Consider the following 19172-nt stretch of genomic DNA (forward strand, 5'->3'; position numbering starts at 1 on the left):
CCTGGGGGTGCCGTCGCCCATGGAAAGGCCCCTCAGGACGCCACAGCCCCTTGCATGGCCCCTGGAGGCTCCACTGTCCCTGGCAGGAACCCTGGGGTTGCCGCCACCCCTAGGAATTGCCCCTGGGGGCGCTGCCGCAATTGGGAGGGCCCCATAGGGGCATCGCCACCTTTGTAAGGACACCAAGGGGCGCCTCCGCATCTGAGATGGACCCTGGGGGCTCCGCCGCTCCTGGTAGGGTCTCCGGGAGCACCACCGTCCCTGGGAAGGCCCCTGAGGGCACCACCATCTTTGGAAGGGCTCCTGGGAGCAACGCCCCCCCCCCCTTGGAAGGGTCGCTGGGGGTGCCACCGACCCTGGGAGAGCCCTTGAGGGCACCAACACATTTGAAAAGGCACTAAGGGCGCCACAGCCCCTTGCAGGGCCCCTGGGGGCTCCACCATTCCTGGCAGGGCCCGTCGGGGCTCCACCGTTCCTGGCAGGGCCCCTGGGGGCTCCACCGTTCCTGGCAGGGCTCCTGAGGTCGCCGATGCCTCTGGGAGGGCCCCGTGGGGTTGCCACCGCCGCTGACAGGTCCCCCGCCTCCCTTAAATGGGCCCCGGGGGCAGCCGCCACTGAGAGGGCACCTGGAAGTGCTCCCGCCCCAAAGGAGGGCCACTGGTGGCAGTACTTCTTGCACTATTTAGAACTCTGGGAGATATGACGTTAAATAAGTACACTCCCCATCGCATTTCCAGTATGATCTTTCGTGAAAAATTAAAGGGAGAATCAATATCCAACAGGAAATCATAAGTTGGGGTGTTGTGCTGACTGACTGCTCTGTTCTCCTATTGGTGGATTTCCATTTTAGTCCACCAATTGCGGGTAAGTATGGGATTGCTGGATGTATGCAATATATACGACACTACGACTAAGCAAGCTATAGGGCTCCAGGAAGGGGGCGCCCCTGGCAGGGCCCCTGGGGGTGCCATCGTCCCTGGAAATGCCCCTCGGAACGCCACAGCCCCTTGCAGGGCCCCTGGGGGCTCCACCGCCCATGGCAGGACCCCTATGGTTGCCGCCACCCCTAAGAATTACCCCTGGGGGCGCCGCCGCCCTTGGGAGTGCCCCATATCGACACCGCCACCTCTGTGGGGATACCTAGGGGCGCCTCCGCATCAGAGATGGTCCTTGGGGGCTCCGCCGCTCCTGGTAGGGTCTCCGGGAGCGCCACCGTCTCTGGGAAGGCCCCTGGGGGCACCACCACCTTTGGAAGGGCTCCTGGGAGCAACGACCCCCTGGAAGGGTCCCTGGGAGAGCCCTTGAGGGCGCCACCACCTTTGAAAAGGCACTAAGGGCGCCACCATCTTTGAAAAGGCACTAAGGGCTCCACAGCCCCTTGCATGGCCCCTGGGGGCTCAATGGTCCATGGCAGGGCCCCTGATGTCGCTGCTGCCTATGGGAGGGCCCCGTAGGGGTGCCGCCGCCGCTGAGAGGGCACCTGGGAGTGCTCCTGCACCAAAGGAGGGCCACTGGAGGCAGTAGTTTTTGCACTATTTACAACTCTGGGAGATATGACGTTAAATAAGTACACTCCCCATCGCATTTCCAGTATGATCTCACCCTGAAAAATTAAAAGGAGAATAAATATCCAACAGGAAATGATAAGTTGGGGTGTTGTGCTGACTGACTGCTCTGTTCTCCTATTGGTGGATTTACATTTTAGTCCACCAAGCTATACGGTTCCAGGGGGCGCCGTCGTCCCTGGGAAGGCCCCCGGGGGCACCACCGCCCCCGGGAGGGCCCATGGGGGTCGCCGTCGTCCCTGGGAGAGCTCCTGGGTTGGTCGCCGCCACTGTGATAACCCCTGGCGGCGCCGCCGCTCTTGGGAGGGCCCCTAGGTGCGCCACCGGCCCTTGGGAGGTCCCCTGGGGGCAACCTCCGCATTCGGGAGGGCCATTGGGGTGCCACTGCCCCTGAGTGCACCACCTGCCCTGGAGAGAACCCCGAGGGCGCTACCGCCGCTGGGAAAGCCTGAAGCGGCAACACCATCCCTGGGAAGGACCTCTGGACGCCGGTGCCCCTATTAAGGCCCCTGTCGGAGCTACCGCCATCTGAGAAGGCCCCTGGATGCGCCAACGTCCCTTGGAGTGTCCCTGAGGTCGCCACCGCCCCTGGGAGGCTCTCTGGAGGCGCCACCGCCCCTGGGAAAGCCCCCGAGGGCATCGCCGCACTTGGGAGGGCCCCTGGGGGTGTGATGTGGAGGGCGAGGGTGGAGTGTGGAGGGCAAGGGTGGGATGTGGAGGGCGAGGGATGGAGTGTGGAGGTCAAGGGTGGGATGTGGAGAGGGTGGAGGTGTGGAGGGCAGGGTGGGATGTGGAGGTGAGTGAAGTGGGTGGAGGTCAAGGGTGGGATGTGGAGGGTGAGGATGAAGTATGGAGGTCAAGGGATGGATGTGGAGGGTGAGGTGGGGTGTGGAGGTCGAGGATGGAGTATGGAGTGGGATGTGGAGGCGGGATGAAGTATGGAGGTCAAGGGTGGGATGTGGAGGGTGAGGATGGGAGGTCAAGGGATGGATGTGGAGGTGAGTGGGGTGTGGTCGAGGATGGAGTATGGAGGGCAAGGGTATGATGTGGAGGGCGAGGATGGAGTGTGGAGGTCAAGGGTGGGATGTGGAGGGTGAGGGTGGGGTGTGGAGGTGTGTGTGGCGGTGGTGTCAGTGTGTGTGGCGGTGGTGTCAGTGTGTGAGTGTGTGTGTGTTTGTGTGTGTGTGTAATAATAATAATAATAATTAACGGTTTATTGAAAGAGCTTGGCAGCCGGAAGGCTGAAAATATACAGTTACATAATTGGGGAATGGGTCTCTTGATTTGCAAATAATATGTAAGTAACATATGTGATACAATTATGATATATAATAACTAGGTGGGGAGAAGCTCAAACTACAGGGCATTTCAACATAGTGACAGTGCAAAAAGTAAGATTGACTGGGAGTGAATACACTGGTTGATTACAAGTTATTGATAATTTTTACAATGGTTGGGGCTGTGCTATTCTTATAGCAATCAGTTCATGCTCGTATGGGCTGGATGCGGTTGTGGTGTCGAACAGCAATGCTCGGACGAGGGATCTCGGGTGAGTGTGTGTGTGTGTGTGTGTGTGTGTGTGTGTGTGTGTGTGTGTGTGTGTGTGTGTGTGTGTGTGTGTGTGATGGTGGTGTCAGTGTGTGTGGCGGTGGTGTCAATGTGTGTGGCGGTGGTGTTAGTGTGTGTGACTGCTGCCTAGATCTCAGTGCATAAACGACTATATTATCTGTGCCGCTCATGTGCAGAGTTGTGACTAGAGACTCCGGGCAGTCATCTCTGCCTGTCCCCGTCGCCACTCGTCCGTCGCCATAGGACTTTTGGGGGTATAGGGGTTTCGATGATGATGCGAGGTATGATGAGCTGTATGGTGGCTTCACGTGAATTGATTTATGTGGTGAGGCAGGAGCGCAGGCTGCAACCACACATCTTGGGTCTCCCTTTTCCTGATTCAGTGGTGCAAGTGTTGCAATGACTGGGCAGAGGGAGAGTCGCAATGGACTGCCGATAGCCCAGTTTGTTGGGTTTTGCCTTAGTATCCTGTCCATCAGGCATCGCCTTCGCCTGCCGCCGGTGTAGTCGTTGGGTTAATCTGCAAGGTAGCGAGGCAATGGTTGGTAGTCGCCAGGACGTGTTCACATGCCAGTGGGCCTATGCGCCCCCACACACAACACCCCTCCATCACAGCCCCCCCGCCCACATACACATACACACACACAAGCACACACACACACACACACACACACACACACACACACACACACATACACATACACACACACACACACACACACCCACACACACGCACGCACCACACACACACACACACAAACAATCTACACCCGTTACACACAAACCCACAAACAATAACAAATGATCATCGTGTCAGATATCCTGTGTAAGAAGTAAAGAGGAGAGTGCTTGTCTGTAGTCAGGGGTGTTACTTGATACACCTTAACAGTTAAGTGTTATCAACTAAGCATCACTGCACTTCAACGAAACACGTCTTTGCTTTACTTTTCCTTTCTCCTTTACCAAAGAAGACTACCTTCTTCCAGTAGAGACAGAGCCCAGACTCTACAAAGGCCTGCAGGTAAGGGTCTAGTTTATGTTTCCAGGGGGTCTTTTTGGGGTATATCCAGGCAACATTGGTAGAGTAGATGACCTCCGGCAGGAAGTAGGTGGTGGTGGACATGTGGTAGAGAATCACCATATAGTTGAAGAACTCCGTCCCCTCCAGGAAGGCGTGAGTTCCATCCATGACCTGGAAAGAGAGAGGGAGAGATGCATGATAGTCACAATCGACTAGTTGATGTATGATGCTGCGGGAGGACTTCAGTGCTGTTAATTAAGACAAAAGGTCTGACACCGGACCACCATCACACAGCTGCTGACAAAATTGGGGAGATTAGTATATAAATTCTATTCGGGCATGAAGATCTCTTGTATAATTTCAGCTCTGTAAATATCACCCATAAAGTCTATCTATTTGCTTGTAACTTACCTGTGCGAAGCCCACGTCGTAGCCGTAGTCAGGTATAAGCTGCAGCTTCTGGCCGAGGACGTGAAGCGTCGGGTGTTTGGAGGCTCGCAGAGCCCCGGGCACGAAGTTACCGTAGTCAACCATCGTCGGCCTCCAGACCCAGCAGAGAAGAGACAGGTTAGTCATGAAGTCAGGCTGAGTTGTGGAGTTTGCACACACACACACACACACACACACACACACACACACCACACACACACACTCAGCGATGAACGTGGTCTGTTACTCACATCCAAGAAGGACTCACGATTCTCATACTCACGTTAAGGAGGACTCGGCCAGTTGCTTGAGGGAGGTGAGTCTGATGGGCTTCTCAGGGACAGTGATATAGGCGACGAGGTTCCCAGTGTATGAGATGGACAATATCATGGCCACAATCATCCACGCGCCTTGGATCACCCTGGAGGAGACACACAGACACACACACCTTGACGTCATGATGCAGAGTATATATAAAAAAATCCTGACTTGACCTTGTAGTGAACTTAAACTTAGAGTAATGGACACACACACACACACACACACACACACTCTCTCTCTCTCTCTCTCTCTCTCTCTCTCTCTCTCTCTCTCTCTCTCTCTCTCAGGCTAATATCTGTATCTGAATAATTTCTGCTCTGCTTTAAAAAGACTATTAATATTGACAAAAACCTGTGAATTTTATTTATTATTCTTATTGTTATGTTCTGTTCACAGGGTAAGGTGTAAATGCTTTGTACCTGACCAACGAGAGAACAAGACAACAGTACCTGATGGAGACGTGTGAGGGAGGATTAGGAACATCTTGACGAAGAAGAGTCCTCATTATTACCAACACCGCCTCGCTGCTGCTCCTCGCCACTCCCCTCACCTGCAACACCACCCATTACCATAAGTAATTTTAAACGTTTCTGTTGATGGTTAACTCTGACTATTTCTCTTATTTATCTTCAACACGTTCCTGGATGATCATTTGCCGGTTTTTATACGTTTGTTATCTTGACTCCGTCGATAATTATTCTTCGGTGTGATTCTGATACACCTTTACGTAACAATAAACACAGTGACCTAATGAAAGGAAAGTAGCAAAATTATGACTAAGGTCTACTTAAAAATGGTGATAACATGCTGGCCCACCAGGCACTCTCACCATCTAAGTCAATCAAGGCAAGAGTGTCAACTATACAGTGATCCTCACCGGCCACTGTCTTGGGCTGACCTTGTAGAAGAGGGAGAGTTGGGCTGATATCACCACCAGAAAGGCGAACACGGCCACCCACGTCTGCCACCTGTGAGAGACACATGTACACGTGACTTTTATGCTGACAGCTGAGAGAGAGAGAGAGAGAGAGAGAGAGAGAGAGAGTTGTGCTACCTGTGTCGTGTTTGTACAAGACAGTATACTTAAGGCGAAAAGAATCAAGTGATTATTATGTAACTGGTAAAGGAATCCCAATGTAATTAGATATTTTTTGTAATATTGTGTAAAGAGGAGAGGGGCTGGAGGTAGAAGAAGGCCCTATTGTAGCTGTCTTGGCCTGCTAGAGGGGCTGCCGCGGCGGTACTTACGTGAAAGGAAAGACGATGGACCACCAGCGGGGCGGCGGCGTGGGAATACGGAGTACGAAGCTGAAGGAGTCGGTCATGTAGATCACACTTAAGTCCACGGCGGTGTAGCGGTCCTTGTCAACAGCGATGACGTTCACACTCATGTCTCTGTAACACCACAGTGCCCTTGTCACTCACTACCCTCGTCACTCACTACCCTCGTCACTCACTACCCCTGTCACTCACTACCCCCGTTACTCACTACCCCTGTCACTCACTACCCCCGTTACAATACTCACTACCCTCGTCACTCACTACCCTCGTCACTCACTACCCCCGTCACTCACTACCCCCGTCACTCACTACCCCATCACTCATTACCCCTGTCACTCACTATCCCGTCACTTACAACCCCTGTCACTCACTACCCCGTCACTCACTACCCTCGTCACTCATACCCCATCCTCACTACCCCTGTCACTCTACTACTACCCGTGTCTCCCACTACCCCGTTACGCACCACCCTCGTCTCCCTGCCTGTCACTTCTGTCCCTGTCCTCACTACCCCCGTTACTCACTACCCTCGTCCTCACTACCCCGTCACTCTCCCTCCCTCTCCCATTACTCACTCACCCCGTTACCGTTACTCACGTTATCCATGTCACTCACTATCCCGTCCTCTTTACCCGTTACTCCACCACCCTCGTCACTCACTACCCCTGTCAATCACTACCCCGTCACTCACTATCCCGTCACTCACTACCCTTGTCACTCATACCCCGTTACTCACCTTCACTATCCTCGTCTCTCCCACCCGAGACGAGAGCATCATGATATAGATCTTATAAAACTTTGAGACAAATTTTCTTACAATATAATTTACGTCCTGTAAGACAAGTGAATAGAGAAGGGAATTAATCGGTATTTTTTGTCTGGCACGAAATTATACTGTACTTACTTTTCCTTCCTGGAGACCTGACCGACCATACCAATCCACGACCCGTTAACCAGCTCACCCCAAGACGCCTCTGCCTCGCTGTCAAACACGTAACTAAAGTTTAATTTTGCTGAGATCTCGTTGAGCATGTTGACGCACATCCCATAGGTTTTCTCCAGCGTTGGTCCGGGTATCAAGTAAGGAAAGTCATCAGGCCAACTGGCTAACTGGATTTTGTAACCATAGAAACTCTGGAAGCGATCAGGGAAGACCTCACTAAATGCTCGTGGTTTGGTGACACTGTAGATGCCGTGTGAAGTTATTTTATTCAGAGGACGGAAAGTTTCCAAAGTGAGGATGAGGTAGTGACCTGCGCCCATCCTGTTGTGAGGCTGCAACAGCGAGAGGTAAAGACTGTGACTGAACTTTTCCTGAGCCAGCAGGTGTGTAGCGTTGACAGATTCGTCGACGTTTATTAACAGAAGGTGATCCGGGGTCCAGACTAACTCTGGGAGACCTTCAACAAAAGATTCCACAACGCTCACAGAACTAAAAATAATAATATGAACGAAGTAGCCATCATTGTACTCGTCCAGCCACTCAACGATCGGCAGAACACCGCCAGAGATGTTGATTATCACGGCAGAAAGGCCGAGACTCGCCCTGAGGAAGTGATCAAGAACATTAACGCTCTGAGCTTCTGAGTCGTGAAGGATAACAGGAATTTTGTCGCTTGGGATGTTTAACGTTAGAGACAGAAGAATCTGTTTCGACAGGTTCTCTTGGCTCTCAGTGTTACCCGTCACACTTGTTGCCACACTCACAGACTGTTGTTCTTGAGGAAACTTCAAGTCTGCTCCAGCATGATGAGGTCTGTCTTCGTGTGCATATTGCTCATAAGTGGTGTTACCTTCCCGAGGAGACACGGACGTGGGGTAAACACTTCGTGTACGTCTGTGTTTTGTTACATTTGGAGAGTTGGCCACAGTTTCAAGGCGTGAGGTCGTCGACAAGGATTGTGTCAGATGAAGGGAGGAACAAGACTCTAGACAAGCTTTTGAGTTGTGTTCTTCAGGGTGATGTTGTTCCTCCAAGTGCTGGCCAGAACTCCCCTCCAAAACCACCACCACCACCACCAACACGCACCACCACATATTTTTCTTGGTAAGTTCACCCAGACTCTGTGAGAAATAGCACAATTGTATTAATTCCCTCGAAGGAATTTAATTTATTTGATAAATATTTCCACTTAAAAAAACCCCGTAAAACGTAGTTAAATAAAACACAAAAAGGGCATTGGTTTGCTAATCTCTCACTGTCGTATTATGGTATATACTACAGGTATCATCAAGGCGGACAAGTGCCAGCGAGAGAAGCACTCACCGAAGAGCGAGGCAGGAGGGGTGGGGACCCGTCAGTTACACCGTATAGTGAGTGTGTGCGGCACATACACTCGCTGTACCGCTGACACGGACAATAGAAGCTTTGTGACCTTTGCAAGTGTGGTATTTAGTTCACCTTTTATATTTAATTTGACTGATATGGATCATGGTTGATGAACAGACAGAAGGTTATGTTCCAGATAGACAAGTAGACAGATAGACAGACAGTATGTACTCAATTTTCGATGAGTGGAAAAAAATATCAGGAAGAGGATTCTTGTGACGTCACGGCTGCTGGAGACAACAACACCCTCCAGGCAGATCCTTGACCACTGTAACGAAAACTTACTATAAACGTCTACAAGTTAGGAAATTTTGTGAGTATGGAACGGTGCTTACATTCAGCTGTCTACTACTCAGCATTATCACGTGGGCGCACCGTTTCTCGCCGGGTTCACGAGTTCCTGATCATCCTTGTGTAAGATTCAGTGTTGGTGGTGAGCGAGGCGGTGGTGGCTGGCTTGGCCGTGGGTGGAACAGGTGGTGGGTGATACACCACACAGCTCAGATCTATACGAGATTCATATCACACAACGTGACCCCGTGAACGTCACCCAAGGACCTGGTCTACGTGCTTTGTGGCGTGAGAGGAACCATGTAATATAAGGAGAGGCGAGGTAGTATCAACCCATCCTGAAACATTCCCCAACCAATGAGTGTAGCCGACTACCCATTGATAAAGTTCCGGTACAGTAGAGTAGTTTAAGTGGTTCCTCTAAACAGGGTGCCTGTAAGTCTTAAATCAATTCCCAGTTACAGGGGACGGCTCAGGAGCTTCAAGTCTCCAGAAACTGTTGTGTATCATTAATTCACTTGTTGTATAGCAGGTAAGCTGTTCTCATTTCCAAGCCTTTTTCCTTTTAACATACTGAGAGGCCCCCCTCACATCATGGCCATACACTAACTCATATGAATGAGTATTTGGGAACACCTAACGAGTATTTCATGAAGTCTACCCAACTTAAAGCTAGCCATAGCAGATAACACTGTTGTCCAGCTTTTGGGGTAAGCTTGGGCGAGACACTGGGTTGTGATACATGATATTTTGTTTTTATTATAGTAAAGCGAGACGTGTGAGCCGGAGTGATTCTCTTAGAGGAAACTTGTTTTAGCACTGAGGTAAAGATAATTAGCTTACAGGTGCTGTACATGTTGCGAGTTGGGAGGGGAGGTTAGAGAGGTAGACAGAGGTGATGGATACATAAGGGTGAAGGAGAGGTTAGTACCCCCACAAACAAGGGTGAAGAAGAGGTCAGCACCCCACAAACAATGGTGAACTAGAGGTCAGTACCCCACAAACAAGAGTGGAGGAGAGGTCAGCACTCGTGGTCAGGCTCATGGGGAGAGTGTAATGGTTGACCTCAGTTCATTGATTTTCTCACTAACGTGTCATGTAAACACCTGCACCTTGCTTTTGCGCCCTAGTGGCTTACCTCTGAGAGAGAGAGAGAGAGTATCATTAATAGCCCCAACCATCGAAGTATCACTGTCTCGCTCTCACTGTCTCACTCTCGGACACATTTTGTATTATCTATTCTCCCTGTTAATTACTCTCCACTGTCTGTTACTTATTTTTTTCTTTAATCTGTTTTATCTCACTTTACTTACACACGAGTAACCAAAATGAAATAAAAATCATCCCTCTCAAATAAACGAATCACCATCATTACCATTACCCGAATACTATTCATACAGTATTATGATAAATGTGTAATATACATCTCAAAGATAAATGAAAGTTTCCTTCTCCAAATTACTGTATTAATCAAGCTCCGAGTAAAAAATGGATTATCCAGATATATTTAACGGAAAATCCAATCAGTTTGGTTAATTTAGTGTATAAATATGAACTTCCGTGGTTGACTCTCATGCATGTTAGGAAGATAGGTAAGTCAAGATGCAGTATAATAATGCCTGTTCACTTCATCACTTGGAGCCACTCTTAGTTTTAACTCTTTGGACAACACCAACGAATTTTATACACGATTCCACTGACTGGGCTGTACATTAGGTGGCAGGAACTACCTCAGCTTCACACAACTCAACATCACTTTCACTGTTGTACTTGACTTACACTTAATACTCACGGTAGATGCAGGGGGGGGGTCTCTCTTCTGTTCTGGTGTACTTACCCCTGCATGTCCATCACTCTTGGCCTCTTTAATACTACGGTAACACCTTTAAACTCATTCAAGTCCAGCATTTAAACTCATTCCTGAAACTGTTTGTTGACGTCCGTTTTCTCTGTTGCAGTAAAAGAAAACGGAATTAAATTGGAGGACTTCTTTACTTTTTATTATGGATTTATGATATAGCAATTATTTTGCTTTAGTGTATTTTATTTTAGGTAAAGATTCGTTTATTGTCGACAACGGAAACTGCTAACAAAAGAGGTTTTCGTAATGTATTTTGTGTTGTTTCAAGTGAATCTACTGTAGCTCCTCCATTAGTTAATTTGTGTTTTTGTAGTATTAGGAGGTTACAGCCGGTTAAAAAGAGGTTTCACTGTACTGAACCCTGAACACCTTACTGAAGGAACAAAGTTGTGTTTTAGTTTTGATAAAGAACAAGACAAATTTAAGCAACAGAGCTCCAGAATTCACTGCAGGATGAGGATGGACTAAACAACTTACAGGAAACATCACCACCAGCAGTGAACCAGACCCATACAGTGATAATCAGGGTAGCTAACGTAACACAAAACCTTCGGGATGAGGTGCGTGAATAAGCAGAGATAAAAAAACGCAGGGATAAACTCCTTATACAGAATTCAATAAGGAAGGAAGGAGAGACAGACAGTAAGACTCACCATACCTCAACACGAGCACAGGAGGGATATCCTAAAGGAGGCACAGCGGGTGACTGGGTATAGTAATGTGTGCATAACCCCGACCTGACAAAGACCGCAGCAGTAATTGGAGACCTGGATGTTAATCGATTTGCGGCTCGTTCCGGGGTAATGGTTAGCCAGTGCAGTTGGCGAGTTGTCTGGTCTTCTCGGGCTATTCCTTGACACTGGGTCATGCAACTCGTTAACTTAGGGTGTGGTTGTTGTGTTGGGGAGAGCTTCTACACTTTAAACAAATTCACGCCTAGCCTAGATCGGCCACCTTCGTTACACGAGAGGCAACCATTTATTAGTGGTGATAGTAGTAGTGGTGGTAGTGGTAGCTGTGTGGTTGTGATTATAATGTTGTTAGTAGTAGTAAGTAGCTGGGGCCGAGATGTTTAGCAGTGGTGATGGTAGTACTAGCTGTAGTAGTTGTAGTAGTAGTAGTTGAGGCGATAATAGTAGCAGTTGTGGTGGTGGTAACTATGAAGGTAGCACTGTGATAGCAACCCGTAGCAACAGTGATAGTGGTAGTAGTAATAGTGGTATTGGTAGCAGAGTTAGTAGTGGTAGTTGTGGTACTGGTGATGTTGGCAGTGATGATGGTAGTGTTGTTATTGGTGGTGGTAGTGGTAGTAAATTAATTGGTAATGGTGGTGGTAGTGAAGTGATAGGTAATTGGTGGTAATTGTTGGTAGTGTTGTGGTGGTAGTAGAGTGGTGGTAGTGGTGGTAGTGGTAGTAGAGTGGTGGTAGTGGTGGTGGTAGTGTTGTTATTGGTGGTGGTAGTGGTAGTAGGTGGTGTGGTAATTAATTGGTGGTGGTGTTGTTATTGGTGTTGGTGGTAGTGGTGGTGGTGAATTTGTTATTGAATTGGTGGTAATTGGTGGTAAATTAATTGGTAATTGAATTAATTGGTAGTGTTGTTATTAATTGGTGGTGATGGTAGTAGGTCGGTGTGGTAATTAGTGATGGTGGTGTTGTTATTGGTGGTGGTGAGTGGTGGTAGAGTGGTGGTAGTGGTGGTGGTAGTGTTGTTAATTGGTCAAGTAGATGTTGTTATTAATTGGTGGTAGTGGTGGTGGTAGTGTTGTTATTGGTGGTGGTAGTGTTGTTATTGGTGGTGGTAGTGGTAGTAGAGTGGTGGTAGTGGTGGTGGTAGTGTTCTTATTGGTGGTGGTAGTGGTATTAGAGTGGTGGTAGTGGTGGTGGTAGTGGTAGTAATGGTGAGTGATTTTTTTTTATTTTGCCGCTTACAGCGGCTACTTTATTGTGCACCCCACACTCATCCTGTGAGCGGTAGCGCAAAAGGATTACGGAGTAGAGTTTACAACGGGTCATAATAATTAACCCCCGTTGTCAGGATATTATGGCACTGAATGTTACACAGTATTTCAATTACATTATTTGTTACCACACCACCACCACCATCACCCACCATAAGTTATAGAACTAATGGTGGGTGATGGTGGTGGTGAAATAATTAGTGGTGATGATGTTTGTAGTGCTAGTGATGGTAGAGGGTAGTGGTAATGGTGGTAGTGATGATGGTGGTAGTGGTGGTGGTGGTGGTGGTGTTGGAAGTGGTGGTGGTAGTGGTGGTGGCAGTGATGACAGTGTGGTGGTGGTAGTGGTAGTGGTGGTGGTAGTGTTGGTAGAGTGGTGGTAGTGGTGGTGGTAGAGTGGTGGTAGAGTGGTGGTAGAGTGGTGGTAGTGATGGCAGTATATCCTCTATGCTCTGTTGACTCGCCTGACACCTGCCGTGGTCGGCTTTGTCTCGTGCCACCTGTCCTTGTCCTCTCTCTCTCTCTCTCTCTCTCTCTCTCTCTCTCTCTCTCTCTCTCTTTCTATCACTTTTTCTTAAAATTCAAGAAATTTTCGCTTACAATCTAATGAAGTTCAAGTATTAGGTAAACCCGAGTGAGTGAGTGGTGTGTGTGTGTGTGTGTGAGGGGGCGGCGGGATGTTGGGTGTGGAGGGCTGTTCCTGGCGGGGACGCTGAAGGCTACTGACCCTGGCCTGGCCGCCCGCCCCTCCGTCTGGCGCCTTTCCGACCCACCTACCACCTGCCCAGCGCACCACCTCTCCTCCGCACGCTTCAAGCACACCTGCCCTTCCCCTTTCCTTCTCCTCCCTCTCCATCCCGTGCCCGTCTCCTCCCCCCTCCTGAGGTAACATGGGACGGGCGATCCTCTCTACCTAGTCGTACAGGAGGTCGATATGAATACTGATTAACTCACTAAAAGGTCTGGTGTGTTGGTGAGGGTCAGATTTGATTAGTTATTTTACAGCTGAGTATATTGACTTCCTCTCCTGAACACCAGCTGAGTATACTGACTTCCTCTCCTGAACACCAGCTGAGTATACTGACTTCCTCTCCCGAACACCAGCTGAGTATACTGACTTCCTCTCCCGAACACCAGCTGAGTATACTGACTTCCTCTCCTGAACACCAGCTGAGTATACTGACTTCCTCTCCCGAACACCAGCTGAGTATACTGACTTCCTCTCCTGAACACCAGCTGAGTATACTGACTTCCTCTCCTGAACACCAGCTGAGTATACTGACTTCCTCTCCTGAATACCAGCTGAGTATACTGACTTCCTCTCCTGAACACCAGCTGAGTATATTCAAGAGACTGTCACATCGTCGGTGCGGATCAGACACGCGTCGAGAGTCCTTTATAACCCTGGACACCTGCCCCTGGACACCTGCCCCTGGACACCTGCCCCTGGACACCTGCCCCTGGAAACCTGCCCCTGGACACCTGCCCCTATCAATTATCAAAATCTTAAGTTACCTCAACACCTGATGATGCTAATGCGTTTTTTATCCTTCATCAAGTTTTTCTCTACATTTTATTATTTCTTCGCCTCACCCTGTTCGCTGTTATCCTTGTCTTCATGTCTTACGTTTCCTTCCATTCCTCCTTTACTCTAACCTATTTGTGTAATTTTTGTTTTTACTTTATCTTCAATTTCTTCTATTTCTTTCGACATTTTCTTTTTCATGTCCTTCCCTTCACCCCAACGTGTCTTATTTACAATTATCAAAGGTTTAATTACAGTCATTACTAAGGATAAATAATTAGGCCAAATCATTATCAATAAAAACACAAACGAAGGATTTTGTTAAGATAATTTTCCAGAGAGAGAGATTCAATCATATATAAATAATAAAAAAAATATCAAAACAATATTTTCTGAACCGGTTTGTCGTCATCAGGCAATTAGTGACGCTACGTGGTTTCTCTTCGCTGATTGGCTCCTGAACCATAAATCTCCACCAACCAGATGTTACAGCTCATGGTGACGTCACTAATCAGCTGGTGAGGTGTTCTGAGATGATGGATTTTCCTACTGCAAGAATACTGTTGACTTCCTGCAATATATAAGAAATTCATGCAGGCGTTTCAAAGACTAAGGTCAGGTTAGGTTAGGTTAGGAGATCTTTGCTTCCACATGACAAACTTTTAAGACAATAACGAAAACAACAATACCATTAACACCACCACCAATACTACTACTACTACTACTACTACTACTACTACTAATAATAATAATAATAATAATAATAATAATACCTTGTAATAACAGCAGTACTTACCTGGACAGTGATGGTGGTGAGGCAGGACAGTGTCTGGGCAGCGACAGAGGGCGTGAGGGGTCAGAGGCCGTTCTTACCTGAGCAGTGAGGCGTTGAAGACACCTCTGGCGGTATACTGAAGGAGGCGACTACGGGAGGAAGATGACTGCACCTGGAGGAAACACACCTCTCTCTCTCTCTCTCTTTTCTCCATCTTTTCTCTTTTACTCTTACACTGGTAATCCTCCTATGGTCATAAATACAACATCTAATATATATACAACAACATACCTCAGAGACTCAACAACTCTCCCCCCCCCCTCCCCCCTCCCCCCCTCCCCATGGTTCATGTTGCAATGACCGATTTGCAACTTGACCGTAGACTAGAGGCAACAACAACAATGCAACAAGGGGTTAAAATGACTCGTTCTGTTTTTATTGATGAAAGCAAAGAAGAATGAGTGAAAGTAGAGAAAAGGAAAGAGATGAATATACAGCAGGATTAGGAGGAATGAATAAATGAATGGTAATAATAACAGGAAGAATGAGGGGGGTAAGACAACACCATTAATAATCTTAAAATCAGATAAAATAATAATAATAACAATAATAATAATAATAATAATAATAATAATAATAATAATAATAATAATAACAATATAATAATAATAATAATAATAATAATAATAATAATAATAATAATAATAATAATATAATAATAATAATAATAATAATAATAATAATAATAATAATAATAATAATAATAATAATAATAACGGTATTGACACTACTACTGCTACAACAACAACAACTACAACAATCACAACTACTATAACAACAACAACAACAACAACAATAACATATACTACATGTAATATTAGAATTACTCTCAACAAACAACCACCGTTAACAGAAGCTATAAGGCAACAGTAGACGTGATATCAACAGGTGTAACAGGAGAAGATGCAACACTATAACAAGGGGGAGCACATTGAAGCAGTATGGGTCAGATGCAACAGGGGGAGGGAAGACTGACACCTGGCAGCTAACAAACCCAACCCAACCCAAGCCAAGCCAAGCCAAGCCAAGCCAGCAGCTGCGGCCCCTTCTCCACTAGACCGAGCAGGTGTTGATGGTGCACGGTAGTCCCCCCCCCTCACCACCACCAGTCACCATCACCACCATCACCATCACCCATCACTATCATTTGCAACCTACGAGAACCACCATTACTATTAATTAATATATATATCTATAGGTTACAAGAATAAATCTCTAATCTACTACCATTATTAACATCTACAGTAACACCACCATAACAACCATTTCAACCACCCCCACCATCATAACTACTCCTCTACCACCACCACCACCACCACCATAACCACTCCTCTACCACCACCACCACCGCCACCACCATAACCACAACCTCTACTACCACCACCACCATAACTACTTCCCTACCACCACCACCACCACCATAACTACTCCTCTACCACCACCACCACCATAACCACTCCTCTACCCCACCACCACCATAACCACTTCTCTACCACCACCACCATAACTACTTCCCTACCACCACCACCCCCCAAAAGGGTGGAGCGAGGGAGGTAACGTCAGTCTCAAGACATAACTGTTACCAGCATCAACCACCACTATCATCAACCACGAGCGAGACAACAACAAGTCGCAGGAAACACCACTACTACCACCACCACTACTACCACCACCACCAATACTACCACCACCTCACACCACTACCACCACTACCATCACCACTACCACTACCACTACTACCACTACTACTACCACCACCACCATCACTACCACAGCCACCACACACATCCTCGCCCACGTGATCGCTTGGGTTAACAGATTGTATTTTTCGCCCAGTGAAAACCTATAGCAGCGGGCGAGGGTAGGTGGGGGGTGGTGGGTGTAGGTGGGGGGAGTGGGTGTAGGTGGGGGGAGGTAGTGGGTGTAGGTGGGGGAGTGAGTGGAGAGGTAGAGAATGGGTGTGGAGAGTGGGGAGGTAGTGGTGTGGAGGTAGGAGGGAGGTGTGGGTGTGGGAGAGGTGGTGGGTGTGGGTGGGGAGGTGAGTGGGTGTGGGTGGGGAGAGTGGTGTGGGTGGGGAGGGGTGAATGGTGGAGTGGGGGGGGAGTGAGTGGGTGTAGGTGGGGAGGTAGTGGGTGTGGTGGAGGTGGTGGGTGTGGGGTGGTGGGTGTTGGGAGGTGGTGGGTGTGGGTGGGGGTGAGTGGTGTGGGTGGGGTGGTGGGTGTGGGTGGGGTGGTGGGTGTGGGGAGAGAAGGGAGGTGGGGAGGGGGAGGAGGAGGAGGAGGAGGAGGGAGGGAGGAGGGAGGAGGGAGGGAGGTGGTGGGATGTGTGGGGAAGGTTAGATGTGGGAGGAGGAGGAGGAGGAGGAGGAGGAGGAGGAGTGGGATGCAGGGATGTGGGGAGGAGGAGAGAGGAGGGAGGAGGAGGAGGAGGGAGGTGTGTGGAGGATGTGGGAGGAGGACGGGTGGTGGGATGCAGGATGTGGAGGAGGAGGAGGAGGAGGAGGAGGAGGAGGAGGAGGAGGAGGGAGGGAGGAGGAGGAGGAGGAGGAGGAGGAGTGGTGAGATATGAGGGAGGGAGGAGGACGGTGGTGGGATGTGGGATGAGGAGGGAGGCTGTGGAGGAGGAGGGAGGGATGTGGGGAGGAGGAGGAGGTGGGCTGTGGGGAGGAGGAGGAGGCTGTGGGGAGGAGGGAGGAGGAGGTGGTAGGATGTGGGGAGGAGGAGGGTGGTGGGATGTAGGGAAGGAGGTAAGATGTAGGAGGAGGAGGAAAGGAGGAGGAAGAAGGAGATAGGATGTCGAATTACAGATGACCCGAGTGAGTCAAGAACAGCGAGACTCGACAGCAGGTGAGACGTGTGTGTGTTGTTGTGTGTGTGGTAAACGAGTGTACGTACGCAGGTGGTAACAGCAGGAGGATGCAGATGGGGACAGGTGGCACACGGGAAGGAAGGTAAGAGCAGGTGGGGTGGGCGGGGTAGGTGTGAGAGATAGGAGAGAGACAGTCGACAACAATGGATTCAGAGGAAGCAGGTGTTTTGCCAGGCGACTGTGTAATGGTTGATATCTCTCTCTCTCTCTCTCTCTCTCTCTCTCTCTCTCTCTCTCTCTCCCCCTCTCTCTCTCTCTCTCTCTCTCTCTCTCTCTCTCTCTCTCTCTCTCTCTCTCTCTCTCTCTCTCTCTCTCTCTCTCTCTCTCTCTCTCTCTGTCTCTCTCCATTGAACAGGTAAGAATCTGATATTATGACAGCCAGAATTGAAAGGTTAGCTGTCAAGGCAAAGAAAAAAAAATCAAAATCTGGTCTTGGTGGAAAATCTGGAATTTCATGGTTTAAACCTGACTATCTGTTTCACTAATCACTGAAATAATCTGACCATCTGTTTAACTCCTGTCTGTGATATAATCTGAGCATCTGTTTAATCCACGACTGTCTGTGATATAATCTGACCATCTGTTTTGTGAATCATGTTACCTCTCCAGTATTCTGACCTGCTTCCCTCATGCTTATTCTGACTACCCGTTCAAAAATCATGACTATCTCAGACATTCTGGCTTGTTTTAGTTATGACTATCTCCACTATGCTGACTATCTATTTAAAATGATTAACTATCGATTTCAATTACCCTAACTTATCCTAACCTAACTTAACCTAACCTGACCTAACCTGACCTATTTATACGTGACACTATTGTATATAAATTAGTTAAAATCATTATTCCTTCCTTCCTTCACTTATTCTCTCACACTTCTTCCTCTCTCTTCCTTCCTCCTTCCTTCCTTCTTCTTTTCCTCCCTCCTCCCCCTACGGTAACCACTACTACCATCATCACAACAGAAAATAGTAGCACTATCACCATTACTAAAACATTATCGACCATATCACCATCACTACCACTATCACCATCACTACCTATCACCATCACTACCACTATCACTATCACTACCACTATCACTATCACCATACCACTATCACCATCACTACCACTATCACCATCACTACCACTATCACCATCACTACCACTATCCTATCACCATCACCACTATCACCATCACTACCACTATCACCATCACTACCACTATCACCATCACTACCACTATCACCATCACTACCACCTCCTATACTACCACTATCACCATCACTACCACTATCACCATCACTACCACTATCACCATCACTACCACTATCAC

At 48.4% G+C, this 19172-nt stretch overlaps 1 protein-coding gene across 1 annotated transcript in view; it reads right to left on the reverse strand.

Annotated features, from left to right (window-relative positions):
• LOC121854567 overlaps nt 1–19172 on the reverse strand; it is a gene marked incomplete at its 5' end in the record, with an annotated part of 72346 nt that overhangs the window by 2919 nt on the left and 50255 nt on the right. The window contains 8 exons of the mRNA XM_042349243.1: nt 4111–4326; nt 4567–4696; nt 4868–5005; nt 5355–5455; nt 5804–5873; nt 6154–6300; nt 7091–8250; nt 8453–8533. Coding sequence (XP_042205177.1) covers nt 4111–4326; nt 4567–4696; nt 4868–5005; nt 5355–5455; nt 5804–5873; nt 6154–6300; nt 7091–8250; nt 8453–8533 — 2043 coding nt within the window. The remainder of the gene's footprint in view (nt 1–4110; nt 4327–4566; nt 4697–4867; nt 5006–5354; nt 5456–5803; nt 5874–6153; nt 6301–7090; nt 8251–8452; nt 8534–19172) is intronic.

This window comes from Homarus americanus, unplaced genomic scaffold (assembly GCF_018991925.1).
Source record: "Homarus americanus isolate GMGI-L3 unplaced genomic scaffold, GMGI_Hamer_2.0 scaffold49860, whole genome shotgun sequence".
In the NCBI taxonomy this organism is placed as follows: Eukaryota; Metazoa; Arthropoda; class Malacostraca; order Decapoda; family Nephropidae; genus Homarus; species Homarus americanus.